The sequence below is a fragment of the Leopardus geoffroyi genome, chromosome B2, assembly GCF_018350155.1.
Source record: "Leopardus geoffroyi isolate Oge1 chromosome B2, O.geoffroyi_Oge1_pat1.0, whole genome shotgun sequence".
Lineage (NCBI taxonomy): Eukaryota > Metazoa > Chordata > Mammalia > Carnivora > Felidae > Leopardus > Leopardus geoffroyi.
The window spans coordinates 144,314,579-144,336,594 of record NC_059332.1 but is presented as its reverse complement, the minus strand read 5'-3'; the positions used below and the strand labels follow the sequence as shown (position 1 = coordinate 144,336,594).

The 22,016-nt window shown below is 56.0% G+C and overlaps 1 protein-coding gene across 2 annotated transcripts in view; it reads right to left on the bottom strand.

Moving 5' to 3' along the window:
• The window catches only part of SLC22A1 (solute carrier family 22 member 1), a 29,992-nt gene extending 9,319 nt beyond the window's left edge, over nt 1-20,673 (bottom strand). Inside the window, exons 1-8 of one of the 2 annotated variants that reach the window (XM_045500203.1) lie at nt 20,051-20,666; nt 15,098-15,201; nt 13,186-13,340; nt 10,524-10,692; nt 9,165-9,279; nt 8,826-8,932; nt 5,377-5,591; nt 2,381-2,489 (exon numbers count right to left, since the gene is read on the bottom strand). In XM_045500203.1, coding sequence (XP_045356159.1) covers nt 2,381-2,489; nt 5,377-5,591; nt 8,826-8,932; nt 9,165-9,279; nt 10,524-10,692; nt 13,186-13,340; nt 15,098-15,201; nt 20,051-20,461 — 1,385 coding nt within the window. In that variant the 5' untranslated portion in view covers nt 20,462-20,666. Of the gene's footprint in view, nt 1-2,380; nt 2,490-5,376; nt 5,592-8,825; nt 8,933-9,164; nt 9,280-10,523; nt 10,693-13,185; nt 13,341-15,097; nt 15,202-20,050 lie in introns of both variants that reach the window. The other variant, XM_045500204.1, reaches the window with a different exon arrangement.
• Between the last annotated feature and the right edge of the window lie 1,343 nt (nt 20,674-22,016).

Sequence of the window (22,016 nt, the reverse complement as noted above, 5' to 3'; positions counted from 1 at the left end):
GGCTTCAATAGTAATTTTTAAATTTGGAGCTCTTGTAAAGTAATAACGTAACTGGAATAACCCATTTAAAAAAAAAAACAGTTTCGGTTGGATTCTATCAATTGAAAATATCAGAACTTTCATGACTCTTATTCTTGTGTGTGTATGGATCACAGTTGAAGTTTTTTTTAATAAAGTTTATTTATTTATTTCGAGAGTGTGTGTGTGTGTGTGTGTGTGTGTGAGCAGGGGAAGGACAGAGAGAGAGGGGCGAGAGAGAATCCCAAGCAGGCTCCGCGCTGTCTGCTCAGAGCCAACGTGGGGCTTGAAATCACAAACCGTGAGATCACGACCTGAGCCGAAACCAAGAGTCAGATAGATGCTTAACCGACTGAGCCACCCAGGCGCCCCTAAACTTATTTCTGAACTTCTGGCTTCCGTTTCTAGTTATTGAGAATCCTTATCAACAGGCTCTCTGCACAAATGGCTCCTTGAGATGGGTTGCTTGGCTTTCTTCCCTGTAGGAGCAGGGACTCAGGCCCTTTGACAGTTAACATTTTCAGCCAGTCCCCTGGGTCCAGTGGCCATGACAATGGAATTGTTTGGCCCGGCTATTTTAGACTCCGGGCTCAGGACTGCCAAATGTGGAAGGTTTTCTCCTTAATGTGCCTTCACCCCTTTGTACTCAGTCCAAGCAACCTTTTATAGATGAGAGTATGAGACGGAGCCTTTTAATGAAGGGCAGGTGGGGAAGAGGACAGTAAATCAGGGCCACTGTTGCACCTTCTGGCTGACGGGCTCAGATTGCTGTGCAGCTGAGCGATCGGGGAGCTGGAATATTTCTTAGAAACTACTAGCATGATGGCATGAGGAATAGCACACCAGAAAGAGTTACACAGACCGAAGAGACAGTTTGAGGAAATAGACCAAATTCTAACAAAGGTCCGAATTCAACCTTTAAGTAAAGTGGTTAGTTTCTTTTACCCTAAAAATAATCTTCATTTAAAACTAAGCCTCCTAAAACACAGATGGCAGTAAGTCCATACAAAGATGCTCAACATTTTTAGTAATTAGGAAAATGTAATTTAAAGTCACAATAATACCACTACTTCTCAGAATGACTTCGAAAAAAAAAAAAAAAAAAAAAGAATAAAGAAAAAAACAAGTCACAATACCAAGTGCTGATGAGGATGTGGGATGATAGGATGTCTCACGTGGTTGGCGGAACACTAAATGGCGCAGCCTCTTTGGCAGACGTTCTGACCGTTTCTTATAGATTTAAACACACACTTACCACAGGAGCCACTCCTAAGTTTGTGGCCACGAGATACGACAACATGTATCCACTCCAAGACCCGTACCTGAATGTTTATGAGCAGCTACACTGTACTCACTCCAACCTGGAGACAGTCAATGCCAATACACTGGGAAATGGATAAACAAATCGTGGCACATCATGCACACGCCAGAAAAGCACTCAGCACGCACTCAGAAGGGGCAGAGCACGGGCGCAGGCGGGCAACTACGTGATGTCCCCCGTCCTGCTAAGTGAAAGGAGACAAACACCGAGTCTGCCTGCCTTGTGACTTCATTTACATGACATTCTGGAAAAGGTAAAACCAAAGGGACAGAAATCAGACGAGGGGTTGCCAGGGGCTGGAGGTGGGGAAGGGACACAAGGAAGCATTTGGAGATGATGGAGACGTCTCCATACTGATGGTCGCGGCAGGGAAATGAACACACATATAATAAAAATTCAGCAAACTGTGCGTGTTAGAGTGAACTCTGGTCTGAACCTGACTTGGAACGATAAGTCCTCCAGGCCTGTTGTTACGTTTACGGACAAGCATTGTGTCATCACGGGAAAGGCGCGGGCTTCTGGTGGCATCAGGGCAGACGCCCTGACACTTTCCAGCTGTGTGCCTCTTGCGAGTTCTGTGTCCCTCTCTGAACCTCAACTTCCTCATCTGTAAAGTGGAAATAATGACATCGGGGGCGAAATGGCACAGCTCTAGAAATGCTTCCTGTGTCACTGGGCCAGTCGGAACTCTGTCTACGCAACGTGTGTCTACAGGCACGAATGGAGCTATGGGAGTTCGTGCCACTAGCCGTGGGCTGGGCTGAAACTCAGTCTCCCACTCTCTCCCTCTCTATGCAGATGCCTTTTCTCTCATGCCTGCCCTCTGCACAGTCTCCTCCAACCTTTCCATCTCACGTTCTCTCCTACAATCGGGTGTTGACGCGCTCGTTGATGCCCAACCCCCGCCTCAATGTCCAAACGGGGGAGCCTTGAGGAATCGTCTTAGAAGTGCCGGTCCTCGTTGAGCCTGGCTGGTGCACAGCTATTTCAGGAGCTACCCGACCTCTGCCCCCCCCACCCCACCCCGCTTTGTGCACCCACCTGACAAACGTGGGATACAGCTCGGCGTTCACCAGGCACACGATTTGGAACACGATGGTGATTCCCATTCGGCCGACGCAAGCTACTGTGATGTTTAGCCAGTGCAGATCTGGACAGGAAACACAGAGGTGGGGATCTCACGTGAGGACTGTGGTCACAGAGTTCCCTCCCTCGAGGAGTCAGGTTAAGAAGCTTGGCCTTTAGAGCTGGAAGGGCCTGAAGGACTGTCTTGTCTAACTCTTTCCTTCCGGGATAAGTAAACAGTCCTGAGAGGCCTCAGAACTGGACCGTGACACATGAAGGGGGGCTCCTCTGTGCAGGGGAAAGAACATGCATTTGGAGTCTCAGCTCTGCCTCCTGTCAGCCACGTGACTTCCTTCTTTGTCTCTTGGTTTCCAGAAACACAGTAGGTCCACGAAAAATGCAGCCCTTTAGGTACTATCCTGGAGCCGACAGACCAGATTTCTAATCTTCCATCTAGGGTTCGTTTCCAAACACATTTTTAAAACCAAAACCCTTCTCCAGATAGTCCCAGAGGTGAGCATTAGGGAAGCAAACCTTGTCTCCGCTTAGCCGACTGCTGTGGGCTCTTGGTTACATGACGGTCCAGGAAGCCCGTCCCCTGTTGAGGACTGATCCAAGAAGTGGGCACCTTCACCTGCTCCACCTGGATCGCCCCAAACACTGACACACACAAGTGGCTCCTGTGACATGCCAGGTCACTTAGAAAGCCTCTTGGCTCACAGCCACTATGCCATCTCAACCCCTGGCCCCAGATATTGGCTGCTCACGGAAGGCTGCTCTGTTTCACTCCACCAGCGTGAGGCTCCCAGGAGAGAGGACACGGTGGCCTTAGGAATGAGCTGGCCACAAGGTCCAGCCCAGTCTCCCAGCCTCCGGCAGCTCCCCACCTTGTGCTAATCAAGGACGCGCCCCAGCTTCCTAAAGAGAAAAGATAAAGTTTACTCCGTACATAGAGGGAGGGCCTTGCACACAAACTCTGGGGTCTTCAATCTGTTGAGCTGTTCAACTGCCCCGGCTCCCCTTGGCACTGTGGGGCCATCCCTGCCCAAAGCCCCCAGTGCCTCTCTTCCACACTGGGGTACAGTCCAAGGCCACCTCCTGCTAACTGGGCCTCCGTCCATCGCTCCTGCCCCTGCTCTCCTGATTCTGGGTGCAAGGATTCCAGCTGTTCCTTGAATGCTCAGCTCTGCCCTCCTCGGGGAGACTCCCACTCCTGTGGGAGCACATTCCCTAGACGGCAACACGGCTTGTTCCCCTCATTCAGGTCTCCCGAGGCCACCCCTGACCACCAAACCAAGGACTAAGCCCACCACGCTTTGCCTTCTCCTTTTCCCTCTAGCATGCAAATTCTGCAAAGCAAGAACTTTCTCTGCTTTGCTCGCTGCTGAGATCCCAGGGCCTAGATGCACACTGGCCACAGAGAAGGTACTCGAAATACTTCCTGGACGAGGAAGTGAGTGTTTACCATCTAATGTGACAAGGACTAAATCGAGGCCAAGTGGAGAGGGTGGGGCTGTGAGGGGGGCCTGGGAGGATGAGACCACAGAACACGATGCCTGGGCTCTGCCTGCCTGATAATTGAACAGTCTCAGACCTCAAGCTCCCTCTCTGTACCCAGGGCTGTTACTTAAACAACAACAACAACAACAACAACAACAACACTTCTCATTTATCTTTCCAGGATCCTAGAAACAAGAAAATGCGGAAGAAGGTGGGTAAAATCTATTTCAGATGGCCTCTGCCCCTTTCCCTGTCTTCTTTGTCCTCTTGCCATGCAAGGAGGGGGGAGAAAACTGAGCTGCCTTTTTCCACCTCTTTTTATTTATTTTTTGTATTTATTATTTTTTATTTTCAGCCTGATCTATATCCAGCCTGTTCCTTGAGAAGACAGAGTTCAGGAAACGCTTCCCACAATACCCTCCATAAAAGCTTACCAAAACAACTCATTTAACCAACAAGGCCAGAGCGCAAGCAATGAAACCAGAGAGAATAGCAAATCTGGTTTAACAATCTTCCCAAAGGAACAAAGAGGAAAGGCAATTTGTGCATTGGAAATTAAAACTGACGAAAATGATTCTGTTTTGGATTATCCTGGATTGTAAGAATTCAGGATGAAAGACACACCCACTGAAATGGCTGGTGTGAACAAGACCAGCCACACCCCGTGTTGGTGATGATGTGTCACAATTAGACACGCGGGCCTCATCGGGGGGAGTGTAAATTGGTCCAACCATTTTGGAAACCTGTTTGCATCTACTTAGAGGTACATATATGCCGCCCCGACCCAGAAAACGCACTCACAGATCTGTACCCAAGGGAAATCGGTGCCCGCACCATGACAAGACAATGTGCTAGAATGTTCACTGCAGCTTAGATCCCAAGAGGCAGATGCTGGAAACCACACAGGGGTCGGTCAGCAGTGGGACAGGTAGGTGGCATGGGATTCATACGGCGGAATGCTGCACAACGATGAAAAAGCACGTAAACTACGCTCCGGTGTGATGGCAGGGAAAATCTCACAGATGGAATGAGTGAACGAAGCAAGACAAATACACAGGGCACATCTCGTATGGTTCCTCTCGTGTGAAGTTCAAGAACCGTTGGAATTAATACTCAGGGACAGAGGTCAGAGCAGCGGTGATCTGAACAGGGGGGGTTGAATATGGATTGTCGGGGACCATGGGGGAACCTCCTAAGGTGCTAAGGAAATGTGCCACGTAATCCGGGTCATGTACCCAGATATATACCTATGGACAAACTCATCAGTTTTGACACTTGTAATTTGCTCATTGAGTGTATGTTATACCTCAATTTAAAAAACAAAAACAAAAAAACGAAAAAAAAACCCTTGTAGATGAAGGTAACACCCATCTTTGTCTTTGTTCTTATCCCAGGGGCTCATCGAGCAGCGAAAACACTGTTCCCACAGTTGGATAATTCAGTTCCCTAGAAGACGATGGTGGACAGCTCACCGTGTGAGATAAAAACCATGGCGAAGCAGGCTGCCCCCGCCACCAGGTTTGACAGGGCCAACGGGCGGATGAGGCCGCAGCGGTCAATGGTGACGAGGATGATGAAGGCCGCCGGGAATTCAACCAGAGCCGAGTACAAGAAATCCAGGTAGAGGTTCGCACCCGTGGCGCCCACGTGCATGATGAGGCCCTGGTAGACCACAGAGCTGGTGAACCTGGGCACGGGGGGGGGGGGGGGGAGGCGGAGTGTAAGGCAGAGTGTCTGTGGGACAGCAGGGAGGGAGGGTTCTGGCAGCGAGGACAAAGGCCCCCACGAGCTGGAGAGGAGCATGGGTCCCTTGATTTAGGATGTCCGAGAGCAATCCGAGAAGAGGGGATAATCGTCAGGAAGGACGTCCTAGAGGGACCCTCGGGGAGCAGCTCCTCTCAGATTTACGTGAGACAGTGACTTCCAGGACATAAGCACGTGTCCCAGAGACCCTGACCGTCTCCTGCGACCTAGCGGCCTGGCCCCGCGCGGAGCCCTGCACGGGCCTTACTTCGTCTGATCCTCCGGCAGCTACAAGGAGGCGGGTGGGAGAAGGTGGGGGAGAAGGTTCAGTAATCAGGCCTGCTGTACGAGCCGTGTGACCCGAAGTAACTTAGCTAAGCCCTCTGTGCCTCAATTCCCTCATCAGCAAATGGAATAAGGTCTTCCGGGAACACTCAGGCAAGTCCCATCCCGCCCAAACATGGAGACTCGGGCAAAGCGACCTCTCCCTTGTTCCACCCTGACGAGGGGACAGCCGTCCTGACCACGGACGTACAGGCGTAGAGGCCAGCCTTCGTTTAGGGAGACTGGGTCTACCTCAGTGCCACCCACAGGTAAGGTCTGCCCTCAGCAGGACGGTGGCCAAAGGGGCAGGGATGAGATACCTCTGTCCACAGCCCTCTCTGCACCCCTTCCCTGCCCCACGGGAAGTACCCGGTGGGCTTCGGCACCGAAAGAGCACTCGGCAAAGATGAGCAGTAATTGGCATTGGCATCTCCCCAAGGGCAAGTACGCAGACAGAGCAGAGCAGATACTGGCCAAGTCTCTCCAGCTGCACAGTGGCGCTGTCCGCCTGTCTTCCACCCTGTGGAAGCTACCCCCTGTAGCCCACCCCACGACCCATCCAGGCGTCGTCCAGGGGAGAACAGCAGTGTCACAGAACAAGGCACCTAGAGCGATGGGGACCAGCTAAGTGGCTCAGAGAGACGTCAGAGTTCCACGTGTCCTTTTAGGTGACATGGTATGATTTCGGAGGCTGGACACATTTTATGACGCTGTGAGAAGAGACCTCAGTTGACGATGAACTTTGGCTCTTATCCCAGCATGTGGATTGCCCATCAGCTCCAAAACTGAGATCACGACCGATGTGTCCCATGAACACACCCCCTCGATTTCTAAACCTGCACGCAGAGAACCACTGGGACGCTCTTATTTCCAGCCCTGCCTCACTCCTGATTGGAGAAAAGGGTGAAGGCAACGTGAAAGAAGGCGCTCGCCTGTAGCTTAGTGAGTCCAGATAAGCCCAGGGGCCCCCTCCGTGCCAGCTAGCCAGTTAAACGGGAACAGTCACATATTACTGACAAAGACCTTGATTGAAGAGAAAGGAACGGAGAGCCTGGACTTTCCGGTCCCCAAACGGTTCACAAATGTGCAGGGCTGCCATCTTTTGGCAGAACCCATGAACTGCATGTGCGTGTTAGAATGGCACCTCCTGGTAGGGAGGGGGTCCCGCGTCTACATCGGACACCGTTCTAAGCTGTTCACACATGTTGTCTCGTGAATCTGCCAACGCGCCTGTGAGGTAAGTCCTATCACGGCCCCACGTGCTGATGAGGAGGCTGAGTCACGGATAGTGAGGCCTTCTGGAGTCACACAGCCGGAGTTTCTGCACTGAAGGAGCAGGTGGAGGGAAGGTGTCCGGGGTCAGTGCCTTGGAGGCCACGGGAAGGGATCTGGTTTCATCCTCAGTGGACTAGGGAGGCGTGGACAGGGGAGCGACCTGGTCTTTGCCTGCTTTGTGAGCAGCGCCTGGCGGGGGACGGCGGTGGGAGCAGACAGGACAGCTAGGAGGTACCACAACAGCACAGGCAAGAGATCACGACCGTCGGGAGGGGAACTGAGAGGGCAGGTGATGCAAAACGGCAGATTCTGAACACATTTTCAAAATAGAGCAGAATTTGCTGAGGGCTTGGGTGCAGGGGTGTGAGAGCAGAGGAGCCGAAGCGCCCCCCCTTAAGAGGAGTGCGCTAGGGGATGGAAATGGGGGCAGTGAGTGGTAAGGGGAAGAAGGAAGGAGGGAGACGGGAGAGCACAGGCAGCAGGGGTGTTTGCAAAGGCTCCCGGGACCCATCGTGGGGCTGGCTGCCAAACTCGGGGACCAACACGGAGGCGTGGCAGGTGACTGATGGGGCAACGGGAATGAGCCTGGCTGGTGTCTAATGCATTTAGGAGGGATTCCGTGGAACAGTGGTTATTCATTCAACCTTCAGCAAATATTTGTGGGCTACCATGTGCCAGGCACCACCCTATTAGTTTGAACCCTTAGTCCTAGTAAAACTTTATGTGGAAGCGGAAATGAGTTAACCAGCAGCAGGGGAAGCCCACAGTCCAGCTGTTCAGCCCCAGGTGTTAGAGAAGCATGTCAACGACAAAGGCCCGGTAGTGGGGAGCCGACCCGATGTCCTTTGAGGGAAGGGGAACTGCAAGATGGCAACCTGGAGGGGGGTACAGACCCTGGGGGTGGGCAGGGGGTACATGGGTGAGTCCATCGGTGTCCAAGAGTTCCGTAATCAGTGGATCATAAAGACACAGAAACGCTCAGGGCAGGGTCTCTGAAGTTCTAAGGTGTGAGGAAGGGATCGTCCCCTTTGGAAGCACCAGGAGCCACTGAAATCACCTTCCGAAGTGAAATCAAGACTCTTCTGTTCCCAGAAGATGGACACGTGGGGTTTGAGGCAACCTTGGGAACCCTTCGTCACGTCTCACTCATCTTACTGTTAACCTCGCCGACGTAACGTGCTCTTCTTACTAAAAGGATGTCTTTCCCCATTAATCAGTCCTCAAGGGAGAAAAAAAGACGTCTCGCTAAGAGCTCTTTGCTTGAAATTCATCTAAAAATTCCTTTACATGCTTCTCTTTTTCCACTGGCATTGCTTCACTGTCTTTTTTGTAATGTTTATTCATTTATTTTGGGGGGGGGAGGGGCAGAGAGAGAGGGAGACAGAGAATCCCAAGCAGGCTCCACGCTCAGTGCGATCTCATGACTCACCGTGAGACCACGACCTGCGCCGAGGTCAAGAGCCGGCCGCTCAACCCACCGAGCCACCCGGGCGCCCTGCTCCGCTGTCTTTAACTTGTACCCCGGCGTCCGGGCAGGCTCACCGATTCTGGCAGGGAAGGCACAGGGAGGGCCCCTTACCACAGGTACATCAGAATAAAGGTGTGTTTCCTCAGCTGTGGCGTGCGGAACAGGTCTGCAAAGGAGGGGCTCAGCTTCTCGGTGACGTCCTCTTCGAGCGAGAGCATCTAGGAGGGACACGGAGAGCGTCAGCCACATCCTAACTGCGGGGGGAGCCGAAGAAGCCCTCAGAGCCACCCCGCCCCGCCTTGAGCCACTGCCCTTCCTGTGCTCGGCACTCATCACCCCCATTGCCTCCCGTGCCTTCCGGCTTCTCAAGGCAGCCCCAGAAGCACTTTCTAAATCATAAACCCGACCCCCAAATTCAGGGATGTGAGGAAGCCCTTGCTAGCACATCACCTTCAGATCAACAAGTGGCAGCTTCCCATTCTTGCGGGCGATGTGGCCCATTATCTTCATCACTTGCGCGTTTCTCTTCTGCGACAGCAGCCAGCGGGGAGACTCGGGCACACACCTGCAGACACAGATCGTCACTCCGTGGCACCTTCCCCAGAGCGCGTCCCATTTTAAGCCCTGGTCAGAGCGATGTTGCTCTGAGCAACCCACCCGCCTCACGTGGGGACTGTCAGTCCTCAAGCAGCTAGCGGACGAGGATCTGGGCTCACCCTGTGTTGGCTCAGGGGGCGCACGAAGGAGCTCTGCGGGCCCCTCACACTCTCACTGCCACCTGCTAAGATTTAGGGGCCAAAAGGGAACCACCGCTTTCCTATGTGGCCTGCATTTCATGGAGCAGGGGCCCCATTCTTTGCTGGAAGCTGGGAGCCCTGTTCCTCACCCAGAATGGACGTTCCGTGTGCCCCCCCACCCCTTGGGCTACAGCAGGTGTCTCCGTGTAATTCGAGGGCGGTCGAACAAGGCTCAAAATACCTCCCAAACTAAATAAACCATACTCACTTTCCTTTAACACCGGGGAGATAGCAGGCTGTCCATTTCAAACCAGGTAAGGATGTTACAACTCGAAGACTGAGCATCTCTGGCTGAAGGTCTTCTGAACACACTCTGGCGTGGCCCCACCCCGCCTGACCCTCCTTTCCCCCCCCCGGAGAGCCCCTGGTTGCAGCCTGGCGAGGAGAGAGCAGGCTGGTCCTGAGCACAAGTGTGCCGCCCCTAGTCGGCCCTTGTTGAGAGAGGCTGGGTCTACCGCGGTGCCGCCCACAGATGAGGTTTGCCCTCAGCAGAACGGTGACCACAGGGGCAGGGCTGAGGTACTTCTGTCCGCAGCCCTCTCTGCACCCCTTCCCTGCCCCACCATCAGAACTCATCTGTCCGGATGCTTCTCCCTGGGGACCCTGCCAAGCGCCGACAGCTAGTGAGATCGACAGCTCATTTGGGCCGGTTTGTTTCACAATGGCCTAACGTGCACATTCCCCATTCGCTCGTTCATTCATTCATTCATTCATTCAACCAACAGCAAATGCCTACCAAGTGGCTAGGTGGGGTTGGGACTGGAAGCGTTGCCTCTCTATCTAAGGGGCTGCGAATTTAAAGAGGCCCCGTTTGAGGCTAGCTCCCCATGGAATGAGGGCCGCTGTCAGAACACGGACCACCCCGAGTGGCACAGAGAGTGACAGCAGCCCTATGCCCGTGCCCGTGGCCACCGCGGCCATGTGAAGGACGGCCCGTGTGGCAGCCGGGGTCACCGCGCAGGGGTCCGGGGCTGGACAGAGGAGCCGGGGCCGCCTCGGGGGACCCACGTACCAGTAGTAGAACAGGAAGAGGAAGGTGGGCAGAGAGATGGCCAGCTGCAGCCACCGCCAGTGAGGGATGGCGTAGGCCACTCCCGAGAGCAGCACGAGCCCCACCGTGAAGGCCGTCTGGTAGAGGATCGCCACGGTTCGCCTGTGGCCCAAGCCCATGAATTCTGTGACTGAGACACGAGATGAGTCATATTCTGGCTCCTTCCTCCCCGGTGAGCCCCTGCGCCCGCCCCCCACCCCATGCCCCCCCCCCCCCCGCCGCTGCCTGCCTGACCCCAGGCTCCTTCCCAAGTCCTGCTGATCGAGGCTCCCGGAGACACCCCGCCCTTCGTCCCAGCCTCTCTCGAGCTGGTCCTTTCTCAAACTCCCCCATCTGCCATCCGTACTGCCCGTCACGCACTCAGGATCCAGTCTGCCTGACACCTTCCGCCTCTCCTCCCCAGAGCTTGGCCCCACGAGCTCCGGGCTGAGCTATGACATTTCCCTCGGCCCCAGGAGTGCTCACGGACTTAGTGAGGGACCCGGCACCAGTCTGCGTGCCTGGGGTCTGTGGCAGCCACATGGGCAGTGGCGGCCCACGCACCCCTCCTCCTCGAGGGAGAGGGCCGAGGGCACACGCGGCCAATGAGTAAACCGTATGCCACGGGGGGAGCGAAACGTTAACTGGTGGGAGGGGATCGGGACAGTCGAGGGTCAGGGAACGCAGCTTGCCAGAGGGCGGTGCCATGGGGCGGACCTCAAGGGTGAAGTTCCAGGCAGAGGAGCTAAGGACGGGGATCTCCAGGGCAGGGGGCCGGGCGAGGCCATGGGGGGCTCAGAGAAGGCTGGCTTGCATGGCACGAAACGCAGAGCCGGTCCCTTGAGGGGCAAACGCACTCCCACGTCTGCTGCTGAGCTGAGACTTGAGACCGACGTGGAGGCGAAGGGACAGTGTTGGCCCGGGCCCAGTGGCAGCGGCGGAGGAAGAGACGGTGGGTCCGGGTGTGCTGTGACAGTGACAGCAGGACCCCAAGGAGGCAGACACAGGAGTGGGAAAGCGGAGGCCGTGACCGACCGCAAGAGGGCAGGTCCGAGCGGCTGGACAGACGGCACTTTACAGACTGGGGGCTGGGGTGGGGGTCGGCAGGTGTAACAGGTGTAGGGTTGGAGAGGACAACATCCTGGGTCCCGCCCTGTTGAGGGATGGGAGGATCGGGGAGAAGAAGAGGAGCCAACAAAGGAGGCCAATGAGCCACTGGCGGAGGACGGGGTGGCGAAGTGGGGGGGGGGGACCGGGGTGGGGGGTGTGACCCATAAGTGAGTGGGGAAAACCTTCGGAGGCAGGGCCCTCACCCCACCCAGGTACCCGCTCGGGCATCTGTCGTTCTCTCCAGCGTGTGAGCTCCTTGCAGGGAGGAAGGATGCCTCCTCTACCCTAGTGCCCCAGCCCCGCCCTAGTGACCACCCTGCAGCAACAGAACCAGGCAGGGCCGGGCACGGGGCAGGCATCGCTCCGAGCGCCACCTGTGTGGCTCATCCGCTCAGGGCACCGCCACCCCCCCCCCCCCCACCCATGAGGGCATCGAGGCCGGAGATTATGGAACTCGCCCAAGATTACACGGCCGGTCAGTGTTGGGCAGCCGACGTGTGACCCCAAGTTCATCTTCTTCACCATGTGCCAAATAGCACATATTGAACATACACGTGGCCAATACGTATGACCCGAACCGATTAAACAAAACCATCTGCACCAGTTTCTAGGGGGAGAAACATGCTTTCTCTTGGTTAGTGAACCCTTTCCCAGAATGCCAAGACACAGGATAGCGTCTTCAGAGGCGGAAGGGCATCACTTTTTCTTTTCTGTTCGCTACAAATGAGCACAACTGTGGATTATCCTCGCTGCTGTCTGAAGTGCCCACCTATGGGCTGAGGAAAGCAAAGACGGCTCTTTTATACTGCCTCCTTCCAAGAAAGTAATTTTCATTCTCTCTTCTCACCCTTCAGAGAAAAACTTGAAAGAAAAAAGTGTAGAATTACAGTGGTTTACAGCTCAATTAAAAAAAAAAAAAAGTTTCTCTCTTCTCTTATCTCCTCTTCGTTTTCTCTCCTAATTTTCAAGTGGTTCAAACCAGTTGAGTTGTATTTCTTTTCAGGAGGTGCTGGTTCTTTCTTATTTAAAATGTTAAAATACTCTCTTACCTGACCCCCCCTTCCTGCCCCTCCCCCTGCTGTAAACACGTCAACTGTAATCTTTTTCCAAATAGATGAGTTGATATGGAAAGATTGATCTATTTAAGTGGTTGTTTAAGTGTCTCTCAGACAAAGGAAGGGAGGAAGGAAGGAAGGAAGGAAGGGGAGGGAGGGAAAGGGAAAAGAAAGGAGGGAGGGAAGTAGAGAGGGAAAGAAGGAGGAAAGAAAGAAGGGAGGGAGGAAAGAAGGGAGGGAGGGAAGGAAGGAAGGAAGGAAGGAAGGAAGGAAGGAAGGAAAGAAGGAAGGAAGGAAGCAGGCCATCCCCACGTAATGCCCCTGCCCCAGTCACACAATCACATACAACTAGAGTGACCACAATGTCTCCAGACCCTGCAAACCTGCCTTCTCCCCCCAGACCCACCTCCATGTTCGGCCCCACCCCCTTCCTCTCGCCCACCCGACCTCTGTGGAAAGTCAGCCCCGCGGATACTTACTCAGGATGTAACCGGACGTCCAGCTGCCCTTGCTGACCAGCCCCTGCAGCAGGCGGAACAGCAGCAGGGACGTGTAGTCTGGCGCCACGGCCGTGAGGACGCCCAAGACGGCGCTGGTGAGGGTGGTGGCCAGGAGACATAACTTGCGGCCAAACCTTCAGAGGCAGGGAGACAGGGACCTGAGGTGGGGCCGTTGAGTATTTGGGGTCAGGTGGGCACCACGGGGCAGCAAGGGTCCCGGTCGGGAGGCACACGTCACTGCTCTCCGGAGGGGCTGTCCCCCTCAGGGCCCGACCTTGTCATCCTCAGGGAACAGCGGCCCCTCCGAGGTTCGTTAATTCACACTGTAGCGAGGAATCCAGAATCCTGACGCTCTCGGCCATCTGGCATCTCAGCCTAAAGGGGGGCTCCCCCAGCGGCTCTGCGGGTCCCACGCGGGTCCCCTCTCATTGCCTTTGTATCTGGCAGACTGTGTTATACAGGGTTTAGTGGGGCGCACCCCCACGCAAGTCTTATCAGCTGTGTCAACATTTCCGGGAAAACATTCAGTTCTCGTGGTGTAACTGTTGAGGATTATTTCCCTTTCCTTTTTTCACGAACGAAATGGGCAAATTATTTGCTAACACTTCATCCCAGTAGGGGGCTTTACTGACTGTCTCTAAGGGACCAACCTCGGTGCGGTCACAGCCACCTGGTCCCCACCCCCAGAGGGCCCCACCCTGCTCCCTGCGTCCTAGACACCCACACGGCCCTTCATCCTGCTTCTCCTTGCCTCCTGGCCTCAAACTCCTGCCCCTGCCCAGCGCGCCTCCACACCAGCCCATAAATGCCCTTGTCCTTTACTGAGATAGAAACTTCCCGTCCAACACTCACCCCTTCTCACCTCAGAACAACCAGGCTTAATGGCATCCACGTCGACCTCCCCGTCTTTTCTCCTGTGCTTCTGACCGAAGGCTGCGTCCCTGTCACTGGAGCCCAGCCCCCCCCCCACTACCCCTCCGGTCCCCCCACCCCCACCCCTGCACTCTGTGATGCGGTCGTCCCCATCCTGGACCCCTCATTTTCCCCCTGTCCTTCGCAGCCCACTGGCCTCAAAGAGCTGCCCACACACACAGCCTCCGCTTTCTCCTCTCTCGCTCTTCTTTAGCCTTCCCGACACCGTCCCTGTCGCTGGCACTCGTGGGGCCACGTGCACAGGTGTTGAGTGCTCTTCCTCGTTGAGCAAGCCTCGCCTTGTGTTCTCCGGCTGGGCACCAACCCCGCCACCTGTCATTTCTTCCAAATCTCCTTTGCCACCACTCCTTCCCTATCAACCTGTCCACCTCTCTACACACTCTGCTAGCTGATCTCAAACACGGTTTACGGCGTTAAATACCAGTGCCTGCTGACAAAGCCCAAAGATGTATCTCGAGCGCGAAACTCTCTTCTGAGTGCAACTCGTGTATCCACTTGCCTCCTTGACATCTCTTCGGTGCCTCCCGGGCCACTGTTAGCACAGCTGTGATGTTAGCGCTGCGGGGACACAACTCGGGACGGCCTCCCACCCCCTCCCCCCACAGAGAGCTACAGTGAAGTCGGCCTCTACCCGACTCAGGCCCGCCTCGAAAAATAGCCCCGCCCTCACCTCATCCACCTGCCTGACACATAAACCTTGGCTTTGTCCCCACCTTCTCTCAGGCCACCACCCCAACTACACAATCTGCGTGGTGCGTCGACCCCTGAAATCCATCCTAAATCCCCAACCTTACTCCGGCTTGCTGCCCCACCTCGTCCAAAGCACTAGCTACCACGTCTTTTCCCCGTCAAGTTCCGTGGGAGATTTCAACTGGCCAGATTCTTCCATCACTGACCCCTCTGATCCACCCTCCACACGGCCTTGCCGCTCCGTACAGGTGGACTGGCCTTCACGTACCTGTCTGCGATGTAGCCGACACCCAGAGAGCCCAGGAAGAAGCCCACGTTCACGCAGGACTGAAAGAGGTCCACCTTCCAAGAGTCATCACACACCAGGTTGAACTGCACAGGTCCACACCGCAGTCGGAGGGGCCGAAAACACAAGACCGCTTGTGAGTCAAACTACACCTTCCGCCTTCCCTCCGGACAGAGTAAACGTTTAACACAACGTGTGACATCCGAAGGCGTCTCAGGTCATCTTCTCTTACCGCGTGTTTGTAAGACAAATTCAAAGTTTCTGGCAAATCTCGGTTAATATCATTATGGACCTCATATCTTTGCTTTACCCTCACTATATATTAAAGAAGCTACCGTCCAGTGCTTTGACACTGATAGTCGATTATCAAAAGACAACATGGCCAACAGGTAAGTTTTCTAGAAAGGAGTACAGCAAAGTAACTTCCTCAAGACGGAAGTGTAGCAAAATAAACAGAACATGTTTTCCAAAATTGGTCAAAAGCCCTCAATTAAGTGCCTGTTAATTACACCTTTCGTTATGTCAAGTCCACCAATAATTCTATAGATTCCGTTGTGACTGATGTTGCCGTGTGAACAGGAAGGGCTGAGCGAGGACACGATCGCAGGAAGGCGGGCTTAGTGGGAGCAGCCTGGGTATTAGTGTCCTTGGGGGGGGGGGGGCAGGGGAGCTGGAGACTCGGAGGGACCGGAGGGACCGACGTGCCAAGAACCAGAGAGGGGAGGGACTGAGCAGGAGGGAGGCAGAGGCAAAGACGGGACAGAACTGTCTGATGAAGGGCCTTATTGTGTTATAGGGGACGTCCCACCGTAGAGAGCACACGCCTGGGCACTGGACGGGCATGATGAGGAGACACTGCCACTCCCTCTTTGGGGCTCAGAGAAGGTAGATGTAAGTATGGACCTCCGCGGCCGGGCCTTGGCGCCCTCCCCGGTCCTGGTGCAGCCCTAACTAGGCGGCGTCTAGGGGCACATCCCTCCTTTCTCCCAATCTCTGTGCCGCTCTAGCTACTTTGGATTCACGGCCCCACCCTACCAGACAACATTGTGGGATGTGACAGCAGGAAAGGCACTTAGCCACTTTGGGCCTCAGTTTCCCAGTCTGAAACGGATGCGTTGAGCTGATCCTGTCCCGCTCACAGAGCTACGCAAGCACTGAGGGGGAAACGTGAAAATGATTTTGGTAAATAACAAACCCTTTAACTCTTAGAAGGTTTTCTTCCATGTTTTTCATTTTGAGATTGAGAGAGACAGTGTGCAAGCAGGGAGAGGGGCAGAGAGAGAGAGGGAGAGAGAGAATCCCAAGCAGGCTCCATGCCAACAGCACGGAGCCCGATGTGGGGCTTGAACTCACAAACCGTGAGATCGCGGCCTGAGCCGAAACTGAGAGTCGGACGCTTAACCGACTGAGCCACCCCGGCGTCCCACATACCACCTGACTTTCAGAAACTCATAATGAGCCTGCCTGTCACCTGCTATTTATGCCCAGACCCATCGGTCCGCTCCCGTGGTGGCTCAGCCCTGGGAGGACAAGATACCTCCCGGCACCTCTGAAGTTCCCCGTCCCGACCGGGGTGTTCGTTCCCCTCAGCTGCACACCCTCCTCACCCAGCTCACCCTGCGGTTCTTTGGTTTTCCCTGGCTGCCCCGGGCCCCGCCGTCAGAAGGCAGAGGGACGGACGGCTCTGGAGTGTTATCTGGCTGCCCCAGGCTCTGTATCTCCAATTGTCCAACTGTCTTTTTGTAGCCTCCCCGCCACGCTCTCCAAGACCACATTCAGTGTCTACGAGACTGCACCGAAGCCGCAGAGCCCTGTTTTTTGTCTTTTGTTCTAATCTTCGCCAAGAGCGAGTCTGTAACATGTCCCTGCCATGCTTCCTGAAATGCCCTGGATGACATCTTGCCCTTGGACTGTGCACAAGCTGGGGGCTCACAGGGCCAGTGGGAGGGACCCCCGCTTTACCTGCTACCACTGCCTCCTGCTGAGATCTCTGCCCCGCCACCGCCCCTCCCACTATGCTAGAGTCACCTGCCATGCCCCGTGGCCCCCGAACTCACACCCAACCACTGCCCTCTAGTACATGTGTGCACACCAGGAGGGCAGGCCCAGCCCTCGGAAAAGCCCAGGGCTGTGTTGAGCCCCAGGGGGGCGCCGGATGCGCCTCTGAGTCCAGTCACGGCTCCTGCTGGGCCTGGTGTGTTGGGCAGCCTAGAAACCCGTGGGCAGTGCTGTCCAAGCTCGTCTGATCACAGGAGTCCCCCAGGGTCCTCGTCCGAGTACAGATTGCTGTGGGTCCTGTCTCGGCAGATCACAGACCAGAAGCCAGGAGATCTCGGGGACCAGGCGAGTTTGGAAACTATGATGTAACTTTAGGTCCCATGACCTCGGGCTGAGGCCTTTCTCTCGCTCCTGCCCATAGGCAGGGGAGGACAGGGCTTCCCACCCTGGAGTGGGGCCCCCCAGCCCAGTGTGGGGCTGCAGCCGACAGGGCCAGCCCCCACCCCCCCCAACACACACACACAGGGGAGGCAAAAAAGTCAGGAAACAGCACATTCCTTCCCCAGGCGGAGCCCAGCCGCTGTCTCTGGCTTGGAGGGGAAGTGAGGCTGGGTGTTCAAACAAGCTGGCTCAGCACCTCCTTCGAGCAAGTTCCAATGTCCAAGGCAAGGCTGAGTTAAAGATTATTTTTGCAGAAATAAATCCCCAAGGTGAATCCCCCAAGAACAAGCTTCAGTTTAGGATGAGGAGTGGAGGCAAAGGGCTTTGAAGCAATCACGGGGGGGAGGGTGAGAGGAGAAGGCATCGCTTCCAGGGACCGGATCCCCCCCAAATGCACTCTGTACCCGACAGCCACCTCCTCCCCGCTCCCCCTGAGCACAAGGGTTCCAGGAGCCCCTCAATTCCTGCCAGGGCTTAGATCTGGGGTCCTGTGGAAGCGGACCCCTACTGCCACGCACAGGGAGCCCCCCCCGCCCCCCCGCCCCGGCTCTGGAGCGTTCTGAGTCCTCCTGCGTTGGAGTCCTCCCTTATCCGCTCCTCCCCTCTGTGTCTGCCACCCCCACCTCCCAAACCGCTCCTTCTCCCGTGGTCCAGGCTCAGATTCAGTAGCCCCCCTCGCCCACCCCCCAAGAACCCTCAGGCGAGCTGGGGTCCCTCCCCGCCAGCCCAGGCCAGGCCTGTGTCTCTTCAGGGCCACTCTAACTTTTGTTCCTGCAACAACCACGTTGGCTGACCCTTCCACCGGGGCTCATTTCTGGGCCACCTGAGCCCTCCTGACCTCTGGGGACGCCTCCAGGCCATTCCCAAGGTCCAGCTAGAACTAAACCGCCTTGCTCCTCTGCCTAAACAAGACCAAATTTCCTCATTTGTTGCCACGTTTAGGAAGAAAACAACGACGACGACAACACAGGGTGCCCGGTTGAATTCGGATTTCAGATAAACAACACACATATATGTATATTTTTCAATATGGGCACTGCCCACGCAATATTTGTATTCCCTGCTTCAGTATCAAATATTGCACAACATCTGAGACATGATTATCTTTTAAAAAGCGTTGGTCATTTATCTGAAATTCACATTTAATTCGGTGTCCTGTGTTTTATCTGGCGACCTTTCCTTTCGGGAGGACAGTGTAACAGTTCATTGTCCCCAGCGTGGCACGAGCTCCCTCTCCCCTGAGCCCGGGCCCGCGCTCCCCCTCCCTGTCCTGTTCCTCTCCTTGCCGCTCAGGATACACCCGAGGCTCCAATCAAATGCCACCTCCCTCCAGAAGGCACCCGTGATAAGTTCGGTGGCTCGGGGACGCCTCCTTGGAGCCCGCTGCCCCGTGTGCTTGCCCACACGTGGTCCCGGGCACAGGCCTTGTTCTCCCCGCCTCCCTCACTGCCCCGGAGATGCCAGGCTCCTGGAGAGAAGCGCCCAGCTTTCTCCCTGTCTCCATCCCAGCACCGCGGCAGTGCTGGAGCGGAGCAAAGGCTCAGCCACGTTTACTGAGTGAACAGATGGGGGAGTAAATAGATGGAGGACCGACTGCTTCTGCCCGTTTACTAGTGGAGTGGCTCTCAGTCACGGAGAACAAATACTTCTCTGTCTTGGTATGCTTCTAGACTCCCAGCCAGAGCGCTGGGCAGTTCGGTGTCCCTGGGAGGGGAGGTGCCTCGCTGGTCGTCTGTCATTGAAGGGTGCCTTGGAACCCTTGGAAACCCATCGCTTTCAAAAGGATGCATGAAGGGAAAAAACCGGGTAGCTTTTTACTAAAATATCCTCAAGGCACAACACAGAAAGAACCCCCCGAACGAGGCGAGCAGGGCGCTTCGACACCACCACCGCATCCTGTGAGGCCACCTCGTGCAGCTCAGCTCCGGTCTGTCAGCGGTTCCGCCAGCCTCAGCTGAACTTCCGGCCCCTGTGGGTCACGGCCGTCCCGGGTTTACTGATGAGGAAGCTGAGGCTCAGAGATGCCGGGTAACCCACGCAGTGACACCCAGCTCATCTGGAACATGGCCGGGATTGCAACAGTCTGACTCCAAAGCCAGGGAGGCCTCCCCAGCTCCCCAGCCACGTTCAGCCCCCACAGGCGCGTGCCTCCTGAGTGGAGGAAGGGGGAGCCCGCTAATTCTAACGGTAGGGAAGCCACACCCCAAGCGAATTCAGCAGGCTCTTGGAGGAAGAGGCCGGTGGGGCAGAAAGAAGAGAAACCCGTCTCTCCCCGTAGACCCGTGTTCAAACGATCTGGCTCAGCCCGGCTTGCTCTGACCTTCAGCCTCCTTCACCATCACCCAGGGTCTGCGGAGGGCTACGCAAGGGAAGCGTGCAAAGTGCCCGGGACGGAACTGGACACGTTCTAAGTGCTCAGTGAATCGAACTCTCCTCCCTGCTTCCCCCGTGTCCCGAAAACCCAGCTGCCCCCCAAAACACAGGGCCAGCTCTCACCTCGGTCACGATGGACGAGCCGGGCGTTTCGTACACCCAGCCGTGCCGACAGGGGCCCAGCGGCAGGTGGCTCCTGTTGGCCGCCAGGCCGGCCAGGGGGTCCGCGCAGCTGAGGGCGCTCTGGTTCCAGTCCACCTCGTAGCGGCGGCACTGGTGAGGGGACGCCTCGCCCGCGGCCCCCGGGCCCGGCGCTGTGTAGTTCAGCTCCTCTGCCAGGCTCCAGCCGCATCTCCGGCTCAGCTCGGCCACCCCGGGGCTCAGGCAGCGGTGATCCGGGGTGAAGGCCAGGAAGACGATGCCCACGTAGAGGGGGGCAAAGGCAGCTGACAGCAGGCATAGGGTCAGGAAGACTTGCTTCTGGAACCAGCCGAACTCCCCAACCTGCTCCAGAATGTCATCCACAGTGGGCATGACTGGACCGGCACCCTCATCCCTTTGGCCAAACTGCCTCGGCCGCGGTGGCCAAGGTCAATGTTTTGTGTGGGCTTCTCTGCAATGGGCTGGTTTGAAATCAAGTTGCTGTCCAAGCATGCTCTACCTGGAAGCCAACCAACTGGAAATAATCTTTCACCCCGTGGTGCGGGTGTCCAGCAAGCGTGAGAGGCAGGGGGGTGAGTGTCCAAATGGCTTGGCCAGGAAGCAAGGCCACGAGGCTGGGGTTCTAATTCTCTTGGCATTAGAGGGAAAAACTAGAGCCTGCCAGGTAACCCCCCCTCCCCACCCCGGAGTGGTCTCTTTAGGGCTCTTCCAGAGAGATTACTTTAAAACTTCTTTTTATAATTCAGATAAGTCAAAGGTATCACAGCTTCAGGTGCTGTGTGATCCAGCACGCACACTCCTTTCACCTAGCTGGCCTGGCCCCAAGCGTGGCTCGGCTGAGCACTGCGTCCTATTTGTCCCCAAGGGCCCTGCGGGCCGGCATCTTGTGGAAAAGGGAGCCATGAACGAGCTTCAGACTCAGCAATGACAAAAGCATCAGCCTTCAATTCGGGGCTCTGAATTGTTACCAGGTCGTGACAGCCTTCAAGGTCAACACTACGACTCTCCTCACGGCACAGCTAGGAAAACAGAGGTTTGGGGAGCCAACGGCAACCTCCCGAGTTCCCACTGTCCTTGAACTTGAGTCTTGTTCCGCTCCAGAGCAACATCCCGAATTTATTAGCCGGCCCTTAGTTCACCAACTCCTGTCAGTTTGCTTTTTGCATTCAAGGAATATTCACCAAGCCCTTGTACGTCTCAGTCCGTGCCAGGCTCTGGGACACAGAGATGGGGCAGCTTCTAACTCCAAACAGCATACCGTTCGGGGGGATAGACTCACAAAGGGTCAGCTCAAGCAGAGGGCACTAGGGGAGCCCCCAAAACTGGCTTCTCAGCCAGCCGTGAACCTTATGGCCAGTAGGTTGATAGGTTGGTGGGGGGGGGGGGGGGGGGGAGCAGGAAGTGATGAAAGGCAGAAAGGGTGTGGCAGGCAGGGATGGGAAGGTGACGCCCGAAGACCCTGCCTCCTGGCACGCGCACCCTGGAGTAGGCACGGGACCTGAGACTGGCCTGTCCCCACGGAACACAGCAAATGTGGCGATGCCACTCCCAGGACTCCATCGAGCGCGGTTTCACAGCCGCCTGGCCCGGCGTCCCTCATCCCACTGCTGGCTTTGATGAAGCAGGTGGCCCTGCGGGGGAGTCCACAAGGCAAGGAGGGGAGACGCCACCGGCTGACGGGGACCCTCAGGCCCGCAGCTGCAGGAACCACGTGGGCTGAGGCCCATCTTGCCCAGACCCGCAGAGGGTCCCCCCAGAAGCCGGGAGACGAGTATGCGGCCTCATCCAGCTAGGGTTGTGGTCGTGTGGCTCCACAGGAACAGACAAGGAGAAATGGCTCCTGGGAGACAAGGAGGGAATGTTCCTGGGAGCAGCAGGGCCTCGAAAGGCCTGCGAGCCCACGTGCAGTGCTGCTCACGTGGCCTGG